The 16106-nt window shown below is 41.8% G+C and overlaps 1 protein-coding gene across 8 annotated transcripts in view; it reads left to right on the top strand.

Moving 5' to 3' along the window:
* Setdb1 (SET domain bifurcated histone lysine methyltransferase 1) overlaps positions 1-16052 on the top strand; it is a 46354-nt gene extending 30302 nt beyond the window's left edge. For 6 of the 8 annotated variants that reach the window (XM_005331178.5, XM_040287535.2, XM_021730428.3 and 3 more), the window contains 12 exons: positions 53-218; positions 305-463; positions 1074-1787; positions 2692-2808; positions 10088-10257; positions 11269-11897; positions 12955-12983; positions 13267-13399; positions 13685-13850; positions 14327-14538; positions 14798-14886; positions 15594-16052. In XM_005331178.5, the coding sequence (XP_005331235.2) occupies positions 53-218; positions 305-463; positions 1074-1787; positions 2692-2808; positions 10088-10257; positions 11269-11897; positions 12955-12983; positions 13267-13399; positions 13685-13850; positions 14327-14538; positions 14798-14886; positions 15594-15711 (2702 nt within the window). In that variant the 3' untranslated portion in view covers positions 15712-16052. Of the gene's footprint in view, positions 1-52; positions 219-304; positions 464-1073; positions 1788-2691; positions 2809-7631; positions 7864-10087; positions 10258-11268; positions 11898-12954; positions 12984-13266; positions 13400-13684; positions 13851-14326; positions 14539-14797; positions 14887-15593 lie in introns of those variants that run through there. The other 2 variants (XM_078027585.1, XM_078027587.1) reach the window with 2 other exon arrangements.
* The last annotated feature ends 54 nt before the right edge of the window (positions 16053-16106 follow it).

Genomic DNA, 16106 nt, shown 5'->3' with positions numbered 1-16106 from the left:
TGCAGCTGACACAGCTATCATCTTCTCAGAGATCATTTTCCTTTTCCTGTAGGTGCTGTGAGGAGCAAAGGCCCTGTTGTCCAGTACACACAGGATCTGACAAGTACTGGAACTCAGTTCAAACCAATGGAGTCCCCACAGCCTACAGTTCCACCTGCCCCCGCTGCCCCCTCTGCCCCACCTGCTCCTCCTCTGTCCCCCCAAGCAGGTGACAATGAGTGAGTGCTATTTGTTCTTTTTCCATCAGTTTCTTTCACATATTTTCTGCATCCCTTACTATATAATCTTTTCTCAAATCTCCTAGAAGCTTGGAAAGCCAGCTTGCTCAGTCACGGAAGCAGGTAGCCAAAAAGAGCACATCCTTCCGACCAGGATCTGTGGGCTCTGGTCATTCCTCCCCTACGTCTCCTGTACTCAGTGAAAGTGCCCCTGGTGGGAAACCTGGGATCAATCAGACTTATAGGTGAGAAAATCTTGGCTCTTTATGGGCATATTGGCAACATGAACTGAGTGTTCACTGTGTAGGGAAAACACCTTGGCTCTAGGGGCTAGAGTTTAAAGTTATGAAGCTGAGGAGCTTGAATTTTAAAAAGAAGCTAATAGTAGGTGTTTCGGAGAAACAGAAAACAACAATAATTGAATTCAGAAACTGGATATCTAGAAATATAGTTATCACCAGAAAGTTATTTGTTAAAAATTTTCATTGAATTCAGTGTCGTCATTACTATAACAGAAAGGAGATACCACTTCTTTCCTTGAGTCCTAGGAATTCATAAAGATATTTACAAGACACCCAACAGACAAGGTATTAGTAGTAGACTGGACTCACAATTTCACAATTCCCAGGCAAATACAATTTAGTAATAGTCCACTATTGAAATAATGATGTCATCATCTAGTGAAGAGTAACTAGAGATTATCATTGATCAGTTTTGGTACAGCATGGGAACATCTGACTTTCTTCAGGTATGCAGCTATTTGAAAAATTAGAGAAATGGCTTAGCTAGCTAGAGGAATAATTATACAACAAAGAGACCTGTTGTCTGATCTGATATCTTGCATCTCATTTGCAGATCACCATTAGGCTCAACAACCTCTGCCCCAGCACCCCCTGCTCCTCCGGCCCTTCCAGGTCCTTCAGCCCCTCCTGGTCCTCCGGCCCCTCCTGGTCCTCCGGCCCCTCCTGGTCCTCCAGCCCCTCCTGGTCCTCCAGCCCCTCCAGCCTTCCATGGCATGCTGGAGCGGGCCCCAGCAGAGCCCTCCTACCGTGCCCCCATGGAGAAGCTCTTCTACTTACCTCATGTCTGCAGCTATACTTGCCTGTCTCGGATCAGACCTATAAGGAATGAACAGTATCGGGGGAAGAACCCTCTGTTAGTCCCACTGCTGTATGACTTCCGGCGGATGACAGCCCGGCGTCGAGTTAATCGGAAGATGGGTTTTCATGTTATTTATAAGACACCTTGTGGCCTCTGTCTTCGGACAATGCAGGAGATTGAACGTTATCTTTTTGAGACTGGATGTGACTTCCTTTTTCTGGAGATGTTCTGTTTGGATCCGTATGTTCTTGTGGATCGAAAGTTTCAGCCCTACAAGCCTTTTTACTATATTTTAGACATCACTTATGGAAAGGAAGATGTTCCCCTCTCCTGTGTCAATGAAATTGACACAACTCCCCCACCCCAGGTGGCCTATAGCAAGGAACGGATCCCAGGCAAGGGTGTTTTCATTAACACAGGCCCTGAATTTCTCGTTGGCTGTGATTGCAAGGACGGTTGTCGTGACAAGTAAGTTGGGGATTGCAGGGGAGATAGCTGCCTCTGCTTCCAGCTTTATTATGGTTTCCTCTCTTTTCACCTTTCCTTTGCTTTATTTCCTGTCTTTTCACCTATCCTTTGCTTTATTACCTGTATTGCTTACGCTACTCCTGTAATCCCAGCTACTCAGGACACTGAGGCAAGAGAATCGCGAGTTCACAGCCATCCTCAGCAAAAGCTAAGCACCTCAGTGAACCCTGTCTCTAAGTAAAATACAGAGTAGGGTTATAGAGCTGGAGGTGAGGCTCCATCCATGGTCAAGTGCCCCTGAATTGAATCTCCAGAATACCTCCATCCCCCCCTTCCCCACAAAAGAAAGTTGAATAGGGAGGCCAGAATCTGATGTGACCCCACTGAATAACTGTGAGTGTGTGTCTTACATTTCTTTTTCTCATTCTTCCCCCTTTTATTCTGTTTCCCTCTAGTCTCTGTTTTGTTCTCTCATCTTTTTCTTACTGTCTTAATCATGCTTTTTCGTTTTCTTTCTTTTATAACAGATATAACTTTTTTATATCTTTATTTATTTATTTGAATTTTTCTATATGACAGCCAATGCATTACAATTTTCACTACACATACAGAACACAGTTTTACGTATCTCTGGTTGTATACACAGTGTAGTCACACCAATTTGTGTCTTTATACCTGTACTTTGGATAATAATGATCATCACATTCCACCATCATTAATAACCACATGTGGTGTTGAGGATCGAACCCTGTGCCTCGCATTTGCTAGGCAAGTGCTCAACCCTTGAGCCACAACCCCAGCCCCATTCCTTTTTCACTTATGTGCATGAAAGAAGAAGAAAAAAAAATCTCACTATCTTGTCCTCATACTTTGGTTAGCTGTTGTCCCTTTTTGTCTTATACAGGTCCAAGTGTGCCTGCCATCAGCTGACTATCCAGGCTACGGCCTGCACCCCTGGAGGTCAAGTCAACCCTAACTCTGGCTACCAGTACAAGAGACTAGAAGAGTGTCTGCCCACAGGGTAAGTACTCAGGATGGTGTGGTACTCAAGAGGGAAGCATACTCATCAGAAATCAAAAACTTGGAACCAGAAAAAGCATTTCATAAATTAAATCATGTTTCCTAAATTCCCAGCACATGGGCTTTTCTTAAAGACATGTGATTGAATAGCCAGACATGGTTGTGCACACCTACAATCCCAGCAGCTCAGGAGGCTGAGGCAGGAAGATCGCAGATTCAATGCCAGCCTCAGCAATTTAACAAGGCTGTAAGCAACCTAATGAGAACCCATCTCAAAAAATTAAAAGGGTTGTGGGGGTTGGGGTTGTGGCTCAGATAGAGTGCTTGCTTGGCACGTGTGAGGTTTCAATTCTCAGCAGCACATAAATAAATAAAGGTTCATCAGTGACTAAGAAGTATTTTTTCAAAAGGGGGCGGGGCTGGGGATGTGGTTTATTGAGTTCAATCCCTGGCACCAAAAAAAGATTGACTAGTATATAATGATTTTCTGTTGTAGAAAAGATGACCTTTCATAGCTGTATAAGTGTTCTGATTGTGATTTACTCTGGCAAGTGAAATTCGTGTGGAGAAACATAGGCAGGGACCTGATTACATAAGACTTTGCAACCTAGAATGAAAGTTAGAATCAAATTCATGGAGTGATAGGATGTTGTTACAGAGTTTGAAGCAGGTAAGTAATATATTCTGCCTTTTTAAGATTATTCTTGAGGCTGCAAAAGCCAAACAGTATTAATGAGGACATAATTGTAAGATTGTAGACGAGAGAGAGGCAGTAATGACTAGGGCTTGTACTAGAATGCATGTGTGGCAGTTAGAAATGAAAGAGGATGATGTTAGTGATGTAGCTCGGTGGTAGAGTGTGCAGTTAGCATGTTCAAGGCCTGGATTCGATCCCAGCACCAAGAAGAAATGAAAGGGGATATTTTGGGATGTATCAGGAGATCGAGCTACAGAACTTGATACACTATGGAATGGGAAGAAAGGAGTAGAATCAAGAACCATTCTTGCCAAGCGCGGTGGTGCACTCCTATAATCCCAGTGACTTGGAAGGCAAAAGGATCTCGATTTCAAAGCCAACCTCAGCATTTTAGCGAGGCCCTAAGCAACTCAGTGAGACTTTGTCTCTAATAAAACATAAAAAAAGACTGGAGATATGGCTCGGTAGTTAAGTGCCCCCTGGGTTTACTCCCTGATTTTAAAAAAAAAAAAAAAAGTTTTTTTTTTTTTTTTTTTTTTTGGTTTAGCAGCTAACAATGTTGGTGCTTTTTATTTAGATGGAAGATTAGAAGAGGGTTGCAGATTGGAGTGAAATTTTAAAAGTTTGAGTTCACCTAGAGAGAATGTTTAGTAGAGAAGGGGTCTCAGGTAAGCTCATGGTGCCTCAAAATTTAGAGGTTAAGCAGAGAATATAGAGCCAAATATGAGACTGAGAAGGATAGGTCAGAGAAAGTGGAAGACAAGGAAATAGTGGAAATAGCATGATAAACTAGTACATGAGTTAATAAACGTAATACTTAACCAGGCATGGTGGATCACACCTCTAATCCCAGCAGTTTGGGAAGCTGAGACTGGAGGATTGCAAATTTGAAGCCAGCCTCAGCAGCTAAGCAAGGCCCTAAGCAATTTAGCAAGACCCCATCTCAAAATAAAAATGAATAATAAAAAGGGCTGGGGATGTAGCTCAGTGGTAACCCCTGGCTTAATTCAAAATTTTTTGTAACTGAAAATTTTTTGTCTGTTTCCAAATTGAGAGCTAGGGGTTGCCTGGTAAGGTGGCACACGCCTGTAATCCCAGCTGAGGGAGGTGGAGGCAAGAGGTCCTGAATTCAAGGCCAGCCTCTGCAAAAAGCGAGGCACTAAGCAACTCAGTGAGGCCCTGTCTCTAAATAAAATATAAAATAGGGCTGGGGATGTGGCTCAATAGTGGAGTGCCCTAGAGTTTAATCCCTGGCACCGCCACTTCCACCAAAAAAAAAGAGAGAAAGAGCTAGGGGTGTGGCTTTACCATTTGCCTAGCATATACAAGGGCCTAGGTTCAATCCCCAATTATATTTAAAAAAAAAAAAAAAAAAAAGAATAAAAATGGAGGGGGCATTCTTGTCCCAGCATAATAGATGAAAATAGATACCCACTGAGAGACAGAATCAGGAAGTGTCAAAACTCAGAGGACAAAGAGAAAATCATAAAAGATACTGTAAGCTTGGGCTGTTGTTGTGGCTCAGCGGGAGACTGCTCGCCTCACACAGGTGAGACCCTGGATTCAATCCTCAGCACCACATAAAAATTAATAAACAAAATAAAGATTGGGCCCATGTATAACTAAAAAAAAAAAGATCCTGGAAGCTTGATGGCAGTTTGCACAATCTATTCAGAATTTTAAAGGGAAATCATTTTGTTTACCAAAATGAGGGGGAAAGCCAAGAAAGATAGGCACACATCCAAAAGACAGGATTCAACCCAGAAGAGAAGTGCAGGGAATGCCAAATGATAGTGAATTGAAGGGAGTTTCCAGATTGATGCTGTGCACTCAATGTACAGAAAGAGCAGGTTGGGGGCTGGGGATGTGGCTCAAGCGGTAACACGCTCGCCTGGCATGCATGCAGCCTCAGTTGGATCCTCAGCACCACATACAAACAAAGATGTTGTGTCCACCAAAAACTAAAAAATAAATATTTAAAGAATTCATTCTCTCTCTCAAAAAAAAAAAAAAGAGAGAAAGAAAAAGCAGGTGACTTGTAGGAGCAACTTCTTTAGCAGAATAGACTTGACAGGGCTGGGATTGTGGCTTAGCGGTAGAGCACTCTCCTAGTATGGGCAGGGCCCGGGTTCTATCCTCAGCACTACATAAAAATAAAGGTATTGTGTTGTGTCCATCTTTACCTAAAAAATTAAAAAAAAAAAATAGAATAGACTTGACAGGAAGCTTATGGAGCCAGACTTGAGGTCTCACGCCTGTAATCCCAGCTACTCAAGACACTAAAATAGAAAGATTGTAAATTAAAGGCCAGCCTGGGTAAGTGTCCCTGTCTCAAAGTATAAAAAGGATTGGAAGTGTAGCTCAGTGTAGGACACTTGCCTAACATGTGCAGGGCTCTGGGTTCAATTCCTAGTACTACCAAAAAGAAAAATAAAGCCCGAAAGGTCTGAGTTGGGAGTGAATTTATGCTGAATACAGAGAATACTAAGCAACAGAAAAGGCAAATTTTTGATTTAATTAAAGAAAATTCTGAACCTTATATAATGTTTAGATTTAATAATATTGGGTGGCTGCTACATGGGTGCTCATTGTATCTTTATTTATATGTTTAAAATGTTTTCTATATATATATTCCTTTTGTGTGTGTGTGTGTGTGTGTGTTTATGGTGGAGTAAACCTTAGGGCCTTTGCACCTGCTAGGTAAGTGCTCTACCATGGAGCTACACTTCCAGCCATATAAAAGTATTTTTTAGTAACCACAACTATTATGTCACTTTCCTGCTTAAAACTAATAGCTACCCATTGCACTTGGATTTTATTCTAACCCATGTACCATTCTAACCAGATGGTACAAAACACTGTACTGTCTAGCTGCTTCTTATCTCTCCCACTCCAAAGTTGTTCTGGCCACACTGATATTCTGTTCCTGAATACGATTCACCCTGTGTTTTCCAATCTCCCTCTGGGGCCTTTGTACACCTTGTGCCTTCTTTTTGGCATCTTTCCATTGTTTTTTGTGTGGCTATCTTTAACATTGAGCTCTCAGCTTTAATCTCACCTCCTGAGAGAGACCCTAGTCACTCCCTGATTCTGTCATTGAGCACCACCTTTATGTTCTATAATAACTCTGTCAACTCAAGTTTCTCTTTCCCCATTAGAGTGTAAGCTTCATGAGGGTGGAGACCTTGTCTGTTTTACACACTACCATATCACAGCAGCTAACTTACCACAATGCCTGGTGCATAACAGATTTTATGAAATTCATGAATGAATGAACTTGGTACAGCCACTTAAAGTTTTTTATGGTGGTGCTTAAACCTACTTCTGATTCTGGACCTGCCCCTCCCAGGCTAATCCTGTTAACTACATACAAAAGATATTAACAAATAACCCCCCACTCACAGAGGACTTTTAAAAGACCTCACAAAGTTGTTTCCTATTCTGGTGCTGGTTACATGGTATATTTTGTGTGTAAGAATTAATTGAGCTGTAGTCTTTTTTTGAGGGTGGGGATTGAATCCAGGGGTGTTTAATCACTGAGTCACATCCCTGGACCTTTTTATTTTCAGAAAGGGTTTTACTTAGTTTCTTAGGGCCTTGCCAAATTGCTGAGGCTGGTCTCAAACTTGCGATCCTCCTGCCTCAGGTTCCTAAGTTGTTATGATGGCAAACGTATGCCAGCATGCCCACCTGAGCTGCAGTCTTCGATGTGTATATTTTATTTAGAGACAGGGACTCGCCGAGTTGCTTAGGACCTCATTTAAGTTGCTGAGGCTGACTTTTAATTCCTGATCCTCCTGCCTCAGGCTCCCAAGTCATCAATGATACTTTTTTTTGTTTCAAGGGATTGAACTCCACCACTAAGCCACATCCCCAGCCCTATTTTGTATTTATTAGAGAGACAGGGTCTCAACTGAGTTGCTTAGCGCCTCTCTAAATTGCTCAGGTTGGCTTTGAACTTGCAATCCCTGCCTCCGCCTCTCAAGCCACTGGGATTGCCGGCGTCAATAACACTTATTTATATATGGTGCTGAGAATCAAACGCAGTGTTTCACTTATGCTGAGCAAGTGCTCTACCACTGAGCCATTACCCCAGCCCCAATAATACTTTTTTTTTTTTTTTTTAGTTATCGGGGGACACAACATCTTTGTATGTGGTGCTGAGGATCGAACCCGGGCCGCAAGCATGCCAGGCGAGCGCGCTACCACTTGAGCCACATCCCCATCCCCCCAATAATACTTTTAAAAGTTAAAAATTATAAACCTTTAGGGCTGCAGTTGTAGCTCAGTGGTAGAGCGCTTGTCTACCATTTGTGAGGCACTGGGTTCAATCCTCAGCACTACATAAAAATAAACAAATGAACAGTATTATGTCCATCTACAACTAAAAGAAAGTAAAGTATTATATATTATATATATATACACACACACACACACACACACACACCTTTAGCTGGACACAGTGGCACATGACTGTATTCCCAGCATGTCAGAAAGCTAAAACAGGAGGCTTGTAAATTTAAGGCTAGCCTTGGCAATTTGGCAAATTCCTAAGCAACTTAGATACTATCTCAATATAAAAAATAAAGAAAAGGGTTTATGATATAGCTCAGTGGTAAAGTGTCCAATACCAAAAAATAAATATGTAATATATATATACACACACCTTTAGAGGGCTGCTTTGGGGTTATAAATAAGATGCATGTAAATCATTAATATAACACCAACAACTTTTTTAAAAAATTTATTTCTTGATACTGGACATTGAACAAGCATTGCTTAACCACTGAGCCATATCCCCACTCCTTTTTATTTTCTGTTTTGAGACGGGGTCTTTCCAAGTTGCTGAGGATCCCAATAAATTGTCGAGGCTAGTCTCAAACTTGGGATCCTTCTGCCTCAGCCTCCCAAGTTGCTGGGATTACAGGTGTGTGCCACCACACAAATTCTATTTTTTGATGAGTAGAAATTGGTCTTACCATTTTTTTTTTATGGTTTATGGAGAAATATATATAAAATTTATTTGTTTTTTTATGGTACTGGGGACCAAACCCAGATGTGCTTAACCACTGAGCCACATCCCCACCCCTTTTTATTTTTTATTTAGAGATAGGGTCTCACTGAGTTGCTTAGAGACTTGCTGAGTTTGTGAGGCTGATTTTTTTTTTAAGTTGGACACAATACTTTTATTTATTTATTTTTATGTGGTACTGAGGATCGAACCCAGGGCCTCACACGCACTAGGCGAGCGCTCTACCGCTGAGCCACAATCTCAGCCTGGTGAGGCTGATTTTTAACTAATGATCCTCCTGCCTCAGCCTCCCGAATCACTAGGATTACAAGTGTATGACATCATGCCCAGCTTGGTCTTACCATTTTTATCCAGAGGGATATGACTAATAAGTTATTAACTAATTGCACTGTTGACATCTTCCCCAAAGAAAATGCTTCCCTTAAATTTTTTTTTTTTTAAAGAAAGAGTGAGAGAGGAGAGAGAGAGAATTTTTAATATTTATTTTTTCAGTTCTCGTCGGACACAACATCTTTGTTGGTATGTGGTGCTGAGGATCGAACCCGGGTCGCACGCATACCAAGCGAGTGCGCTACCGCTTGAGCCATATCCCCAGCCCTCCCTTAAATTTTAATAATGGGAAAATAAACTTGTTTTGGTTTACTTTGCTTTGGTTTTGTACTGGGAGTCAAACCCAGGGCCACACATATACCAGGCAGGCACTCTACCCTGAGCTATATCCCTAGACTCAAAAAGTAAAATCTTAACGCTGAGGAAAACAAATAGAACAAAAGTATTGACATCAGAAGTGATTGGTTTTCTCAGCATAATTGTATTATCTCCCTTTAATGGTGTTATTTGCTAGATCCCTAATTAATTTTTTTAAATAATGTTAAAGAAGAGTATGAACACCTTGAGAGTAGAGATTATGACTTTTTTAATTGTTGTATTTCCAGTGTCTTATAAATCTTGCTATATAAATTTACTGAATGGAAAAAAAAGGCTTTATCAAAAAAATTTTAGGGCTTAGGTTGTGGCTTAGTGATAAAGTGCTTGCCTAGCACATGTGAGGCACTGGGTTCAATCCTCAGCACCACATAAAAATAAATAAACAAAATAAAGGTATTGTGTCCATCTACAACTAAAAATAATTTTTTTTTAATCTTAATGCCATAAACTTTATACAAGCTCCTCCTATCCCTGTACTCTTCAGTATCTGCAATTTTGGCTTACCTATCTTTATTTGATGTACCTACATTGATAAATGTATATAGTCTATATGCTTATTCTAATGGCTGTGCAGTCTTTATTCACATTGTTATTTATCTTTTCTCCAGGCAATGGACATTCTGACATAGTATTATGAACTATATTCCTATAAACACCTGTGTAAATTACTTTTCCCCCTTTTGAATTGTTTCCTTGGGCTGTATATCAAGGAGCCTAAACAGTTCCATAAATTCACTTGCTTAGATTATTACCTTTTTTTCATCTTTATCCATGGTATGTTTTGTGGATTTCTAGTATCCCACTAATAATATCATAATTGATTTTATTCTAACCTATTTCTAGGGTATATGAATGTAACAAACGCTGTAAATGTGACCCACACATGTGCACAAATCGATTAGTGCAGCATGGACTACAGGTTCGGCTACAGCTATTCAAGACACAGAACAAGGGCTGGGGTATCCGCTGCTTGGATGACATTGCCAAAGGCTCTTTTGTTTGTATTTATGCAGGTTAGTAATAAAATACAAGGGTTGTTTCCTAGAGTTGGAACATGATAGGGAATTGAACCAGATATAAGATAAATACATAATAAAGTTCTTAGGGTTAGAGGTATAACTCAGTTCTAGGGTATGTACTTACATGCAAGAGACTCTAAGTTCAATACATAGCACCACAGTATTTTTAAAAGAATATATAGTTCTTGACATTTGAACTGGAAATAAAAGGATGTGGGGATTTCTTCTATAAAGAACATGCTAAGTGCTGGGTGCAGTGGTGCACATCTGTAATTCTAGCTACTAAGGAGGCTGAGTTAGGAAGATGGCAAGTTTGTGGCCAGCCTGGGCAACTTAGCAAGACCCTGTGTCAAAAGGTTGGGATGTAGATCAGTGGTCGAGTGCTTATCTAGCTTGTGCAAAGCCCTGGGTTTTATCCATAGTACCACAAAAAATGAAAAGACATGATGAGTATTGTGCCAGTCTAAGTGGACCAGAGAAGTACAGCAGTGTGAAGGGGATCATGTTCTGGACACTGATGTTTGAGAGGAGATAACGTGATTATAGAGTCTATTGTATCATTTTTCTTCCAAGTCTACTCAGAATCTTTTAGCATAGTTGAGAACACTCTTTCCATAAACAAAGTTAAGAGAAAGAAAGGAGCCGATATGGTGGCACATGCCTATAATCCCAGCTACTTGGGAGGCTGGGGCTGGAAGATTGCCAACCTGGGCAACTTCAACTGCTTAAAAATAAGGGTTGGAATGTATCTCAGTGGTATATAGTACCCCTAGGTTCAATCCCCAGTACTGCAGAAATAAAAAAAAAAAAACTGTAATAAATTTCCCCATGCTCTCATAGTAAGACACAAGGTATTATCAAAGACTTGAGTTTATAACAAAGGGATCTAGACTTGAAGACTTGATACTGGTGGGCAGTGTATTGATGGAATGACTTTTTTTTTTTAATGAACTTATTCTTAAAGGTCCCCATAACTCCAGAAAGCCTTTAATTCTCTATTTTTAGGCAAAATCCTGACAGATGACTTTGCTGACAAGGAGGGCCTGGAAATGGGTGACGAGTACTTTGCAAATCTGGACCATATTGAGAGCGTAGAGAATTTCAAGGAAGGATATGAGAGTGATGTCCCCTGTTCCTCTGATAGCAGTGGTGTAGATTTGAAGGACCAAGAAGATGGCAACAGTGGTACAGAGGACCCTGAAGAGTCCAATGATGATAGCTCAGATGATAACTTCTGTAAGGACGAGGACTTCAGCACCAGCTCAGTTTGGCGCAGCTATGCTACCCGGAGGCAGACCCGTGGTCAGAAAGAGAATGGATTGTCTGAGACAGCTTCCAAGGATTCTCGCCCCCCAGATCTTGGGCCCCCACATCTTCCTATCCCTTCCTCAGTCCCTGTAGGGGGCTGTAATCCACCTTCCTCCGAAGAGACGCCCAAGAACAAAGTGGCCTCATGGTTAAGCTGCAATAGTGTCAGTGAAGGTGGTTTTGGTGACTCTGATAGTCGTTCATCCTTCAAGACTAGTGAAGGTGGGGAGGGCAGGGCTGGGGGAAGTCGAGGGGAGGCTGAGAAGGCCTCTACCTCGGGAATGGCCATCAAGGATGAAGGAGACATCAAGCAGGCTAAGAAAGAGGTAAGCAGTGGCCCAAAATCAAAGCAATGGCTTTTAACTTTGTTATAGTAATAACCTCAATACAGTAACAAGTCATCCTACATGACAGATACTTCTTGGGCCACCTTATTCTCTTCCTTAACTCAGTACATTCCTAGGTTAAATAAAGACCAAATTATTTTAAAATCCATTTGCCTAGGAGAGGCAGATTATTTGATTCATTCCCAAGTGAAGGATTATAAGTGATTTTTTTTTTAATGATTTTGCAAGTTGTCTACATCATTGTTTGCTTATATTGAAGAAACAAGCTGAGCTTGGTGGCACACACCTTAGCCCAGCCACTCAAGAGACTAAAGCAGGAGGGTTACACGTGTAGGGGAATTTAATGAGACACTGTCTCAAAATTTAAATTTAAATTAAGAGCTGGGTATGGAGCCTAGTGGTAGAGCACTTGCCTACCATGTGCAAAACCCTGGATTTATCCTCAGTACCACAAAAACAAACACAAATTTACTTTAAAGCTGGGTGTGGTAGTAAGAGTTTGAGGTAAGAGAACTATTTGGGCCCATGAGTTAGAAATAAGCCTGGGCAAAAAAAGTAAAAACCCTATTACAAAAAAAAAGAAGAATCAATTTTAGGTCTGTCTTTGATAATGTTGAAATTTTCTTTTTCTTTTTTTTTAATATTTATCCTTTAGTACTAGTTGAACACAGTATCTTTATTTTACTTATTTATTATTATGTGGTGCTAAGGATTGAACTCAGGGCCTCACACATGCTAGATGAGTGCTCTACTGCTAAACCACAACCCCAGACCATAATTTAAAATTTTCTACATTATAAATAGAGGCCCTGCTAGGGGAGTTTAGTGATGAGAATATAATTGTTACTATCAAGTCAGGGTGATTTCCCCACACCTTCCCACTTTAAATAGTGTATGTGTACCCTTAACTACCTAATGTTCTTTAATAATCAAATTAATGGATTTGTTAACCTTGGACCACGAAAGCATTTCTTTCTTAACTATTTCTTAACATTTCCGTCTTAACTTCCTTAACTCTGCATTTGCTCTTTTCTAGGACCCTGATGACCGGAACAAGATGTCCTTGTAAGTTTTTTGTGTGTGTGATTCTGGAGATTGAACCCGGGGTGCTCTCCCCCAGAGCTACATCCCCAGCCCCTTTGTTTTTATTTTTTTGAGATAGGGTCTAAGTTGCCAAAACTCGTGATTTTCTTGCTTCAGCCTTCCCATTACCTGAGATTTTAGGTGTGCACCATCCTGCTGGTGCTTGTCTTTTTGACGTGTTCTCCGAATCTATCTTCTCTTGTGCATTCTCTTAAGAAGATAGCCTGTAACCTGACTCATTCTCATCATCTTTCCCCCACATCAGAGTTACTGAAACCTCTCGAAATTATGGTTACAATCCTTCTCCTGTGAAGCCTGAAGGACTTCGCCGTCCACCTAGTAAGACTAGTATGCATCAGAGCCGGCGACTCATGGCTTCTGCCCAGTCCAACCCTGATGTAAGTGACCTTCTCAAGCTGTGTCTTACCCAGCCTTCTATTACTCAGAGCCAAGTAAAGGAACATAGAACAGTCTCCCCTCACAAGTCCTTCACGATAATTATTATTAGGTGTTTTCTTGCTTATCTGTCCTTGACTTCCTGTCTTGTTCTCTTTGATTCAGTATCTTACCTTCCTCTTGCTTACAGTCTCAGTCCCTTCTGTCAAACCATAGGTAAAAGCAAGAATTTGAAGAGGCCTTTCCATTTACTCCTCTTCCTTCTTCTCATCCTTCTGCTTCCCCAGGACATCCTGACACTGTCCAGCAGCACAGAAAGTGAGGGGGAAAGTGGGACCAGCCGAAAGCCTACTCCTGGTCAGACTTCAGCCACAGCAGTTGACAGTGATGATATCCAGACCATCTCCTCTGGCTCTGAAGGGGATGACTTTGAGGACAAGAAGAACATGTCTGGTAGTCTGGAAAATTTGGGGGAGTGGTAGGGAGAAACAGTAGAAAGTTTTTAAAGGAAGCTAAAGAAGTAGGGGAGTGGCAAATTCAGATCCTAAGAGTTAAAGCATTTTGGGGAGGGCTCCCTGATGCTAAGCTAAACTATTAACTTATTTAACATGTCCCCTTCCTCTCTTCTTCTCAGTTCCTTACTCTTTCCCTCAGTTCCTTTGTCCAGCAGATTTAATCCTGCTTGAAAACATGGCTACTGAAGTCTTTGCCTGAGACCTAGGTTATTGGTATTCCTGAGCTGCTACACGTGGCATAAGAATGAGAGTAGATAGGCTAGAGATGTAGCTCAGTGGTAGAGCACTTGCCTAGCATGTTCTAGGCTTGGAGTTCCATCTCTAGAACACCAAAAAATGGTGGGGAGTGGGTAATAACATGCAATTGAATCGTGAATTGGGGTGGGTCCTGACCCCATTTTCCTTCCTCTCCAGGTCCGACAAAGCGCCAGGTGGCAGTAAAATCAACCCGGGGCTTTGCTCTTAAATCAACCCATGGGATAGCCATTAAATCAACCAACATGGCCTCTGTGGACAAGGGGGAGAGTGCACCTGTTCGGAAGAATACACGCCAGTTCTACGATGGTGAAGAGTCTTGCTATATCATCGATGCCAAGCTTGAAGGCAACTTGGGCCGCTACCTCAATGTAAGATCCCTTCCCTCTGCCTCTAGATGGTTCACATATCCCATCGTCCCCAAAGTTCTATTTTTTTGTTAACATACAATATGAACTTTTATATAGTTGATGTATATAAACTGGTTTTCAAAAAATTTTGAAGAGGTAGCTTTCTTAGCTTTCTTTCAAAACATCTCTGTTATAATGGGGTTGGTCAGATACTATCATTTTTTTCCGCTCTCACTTTTATTTCCTTGGTATTGATTCAATGCTGTCCTTAAACTTACAGCATAGTTGCAGCCCCAACCTGTTTGTTCAGAATGTCTTTGTGGATACCCATGATCTTCGCTTCCCTTGGGTGGCCTTCTTTGCCAGCAAGTAAGAGGGAATTGGGAGAGGGGATGAGTGGGGAAGGGTAAGAATGAGTAAAATTGTGGTTTCCAAACTTTAGTGGTTTCAGGTCATGGAGGGAGCCTGCCTGTGACACTATCTCCCAGAATTGTCTTCTTTTTTTTAATATCTTTTTTATTTGTATTTGGACACATACCTTTATTTTATTTATTCATTTTTACGTGGTGCTGAGGATCCAACCCCAAGGCCTCTCGCATGCCAGGCGAGCACTCTACTGCTGAGCCACAACCTCAGCACTGAATTGTCTTTCTTTTAAGGAACAAAGAGCTGAGTCCTGTTCACAGTCGTAGCCACAGCACAGAATATGCTAGGGACAAATGGGATACAGTCAGAGGCTACAAATGTTTGAGAGCTGTGCTTTGTCTCCATGGTCCAGCTCCACATATACATCTTTTTTGGGGGGGATTACCAGGGATTGAACTCTGGGGCACTCAACTACTGAGCCACATGCCCAGCCCTATTTTGTATTTTATTTAGAGTCTCGGGAATTTGCCTTAGTGCCTCGCTAATGCTGAGGCTGGCTTTGAACTCATGATGCTCCTGCTTTAGCTCCCCTGAGCCACTGGGATTACAGGCATGTGCCACCGCGCCTGGCTTCCATGTACACATTCTCATAACCCCTACATAATTTGCTACCTTCACCACACCCCATCCTTTTTTTTCTTCCTCTTCAGGAGAATCCGGGCTGGAACAGAACTTACTTGGGACTACAACTATGAGGTGGGCAGTGTGGAAGGCAAGGAGCTGCTCTGCTGCTGTGGGGCCATCGAATGCAGAGGGCGTCTTCTTTAGACAGCCGCCTTCCCTGCCTTCAGAACTCTCCTTTCCTCAGGAACTGGGTCTTCCTGACTGTTCAGCTCTGACCCCAAGTCTCTGGTCTAGCCACTCCCCCCAGTTCCTAGTAGATAGAAATGGGGGTTCTGGATCAGGAGATCTCTCCAATGTGGTGCTAGCAGGCAGAGTCCCTTCTTGACTCCCTGAGGCACTCAGGGATGGGAAGAGGTCACCACTCGTACCTGGGCCTGCCATCCCACGGTTGTTCCCATGTCCATTATTCTAATTGAAGTGGAGGCGGCAGTGCATATCTGCTATCCCTGGTTTGTATTGTTCCTTGAAAAGTCTTTTTAACAAAATGGTCAGACTAAGATTGTGATTTGATTTCCCTCCCTCGGGCCCCATACTCCCAT

Source organism: Ictidomys tridecemlineatus, chromosome 11, assembly GCF_052094955.1.
Source record: "Ictidomys tridecemlineatus isolate mIctTri1 chromosome 11, mIctTri1.hap1, whole genome shotgun sequence".
Classification (NCBI taxonomy): domain Eukaryota; kingdom Metazoa; phylum Chordata; class Mammalia; order Rodentia; family Sciuridae; genus Ictidomys; species Ictidomys tridecemlineatus.
The sequence above is the reverse complement of the archived record's forward strand: the minus strand, read 5'-3'. Positions and strand labels throughout refer to the sequence as shown.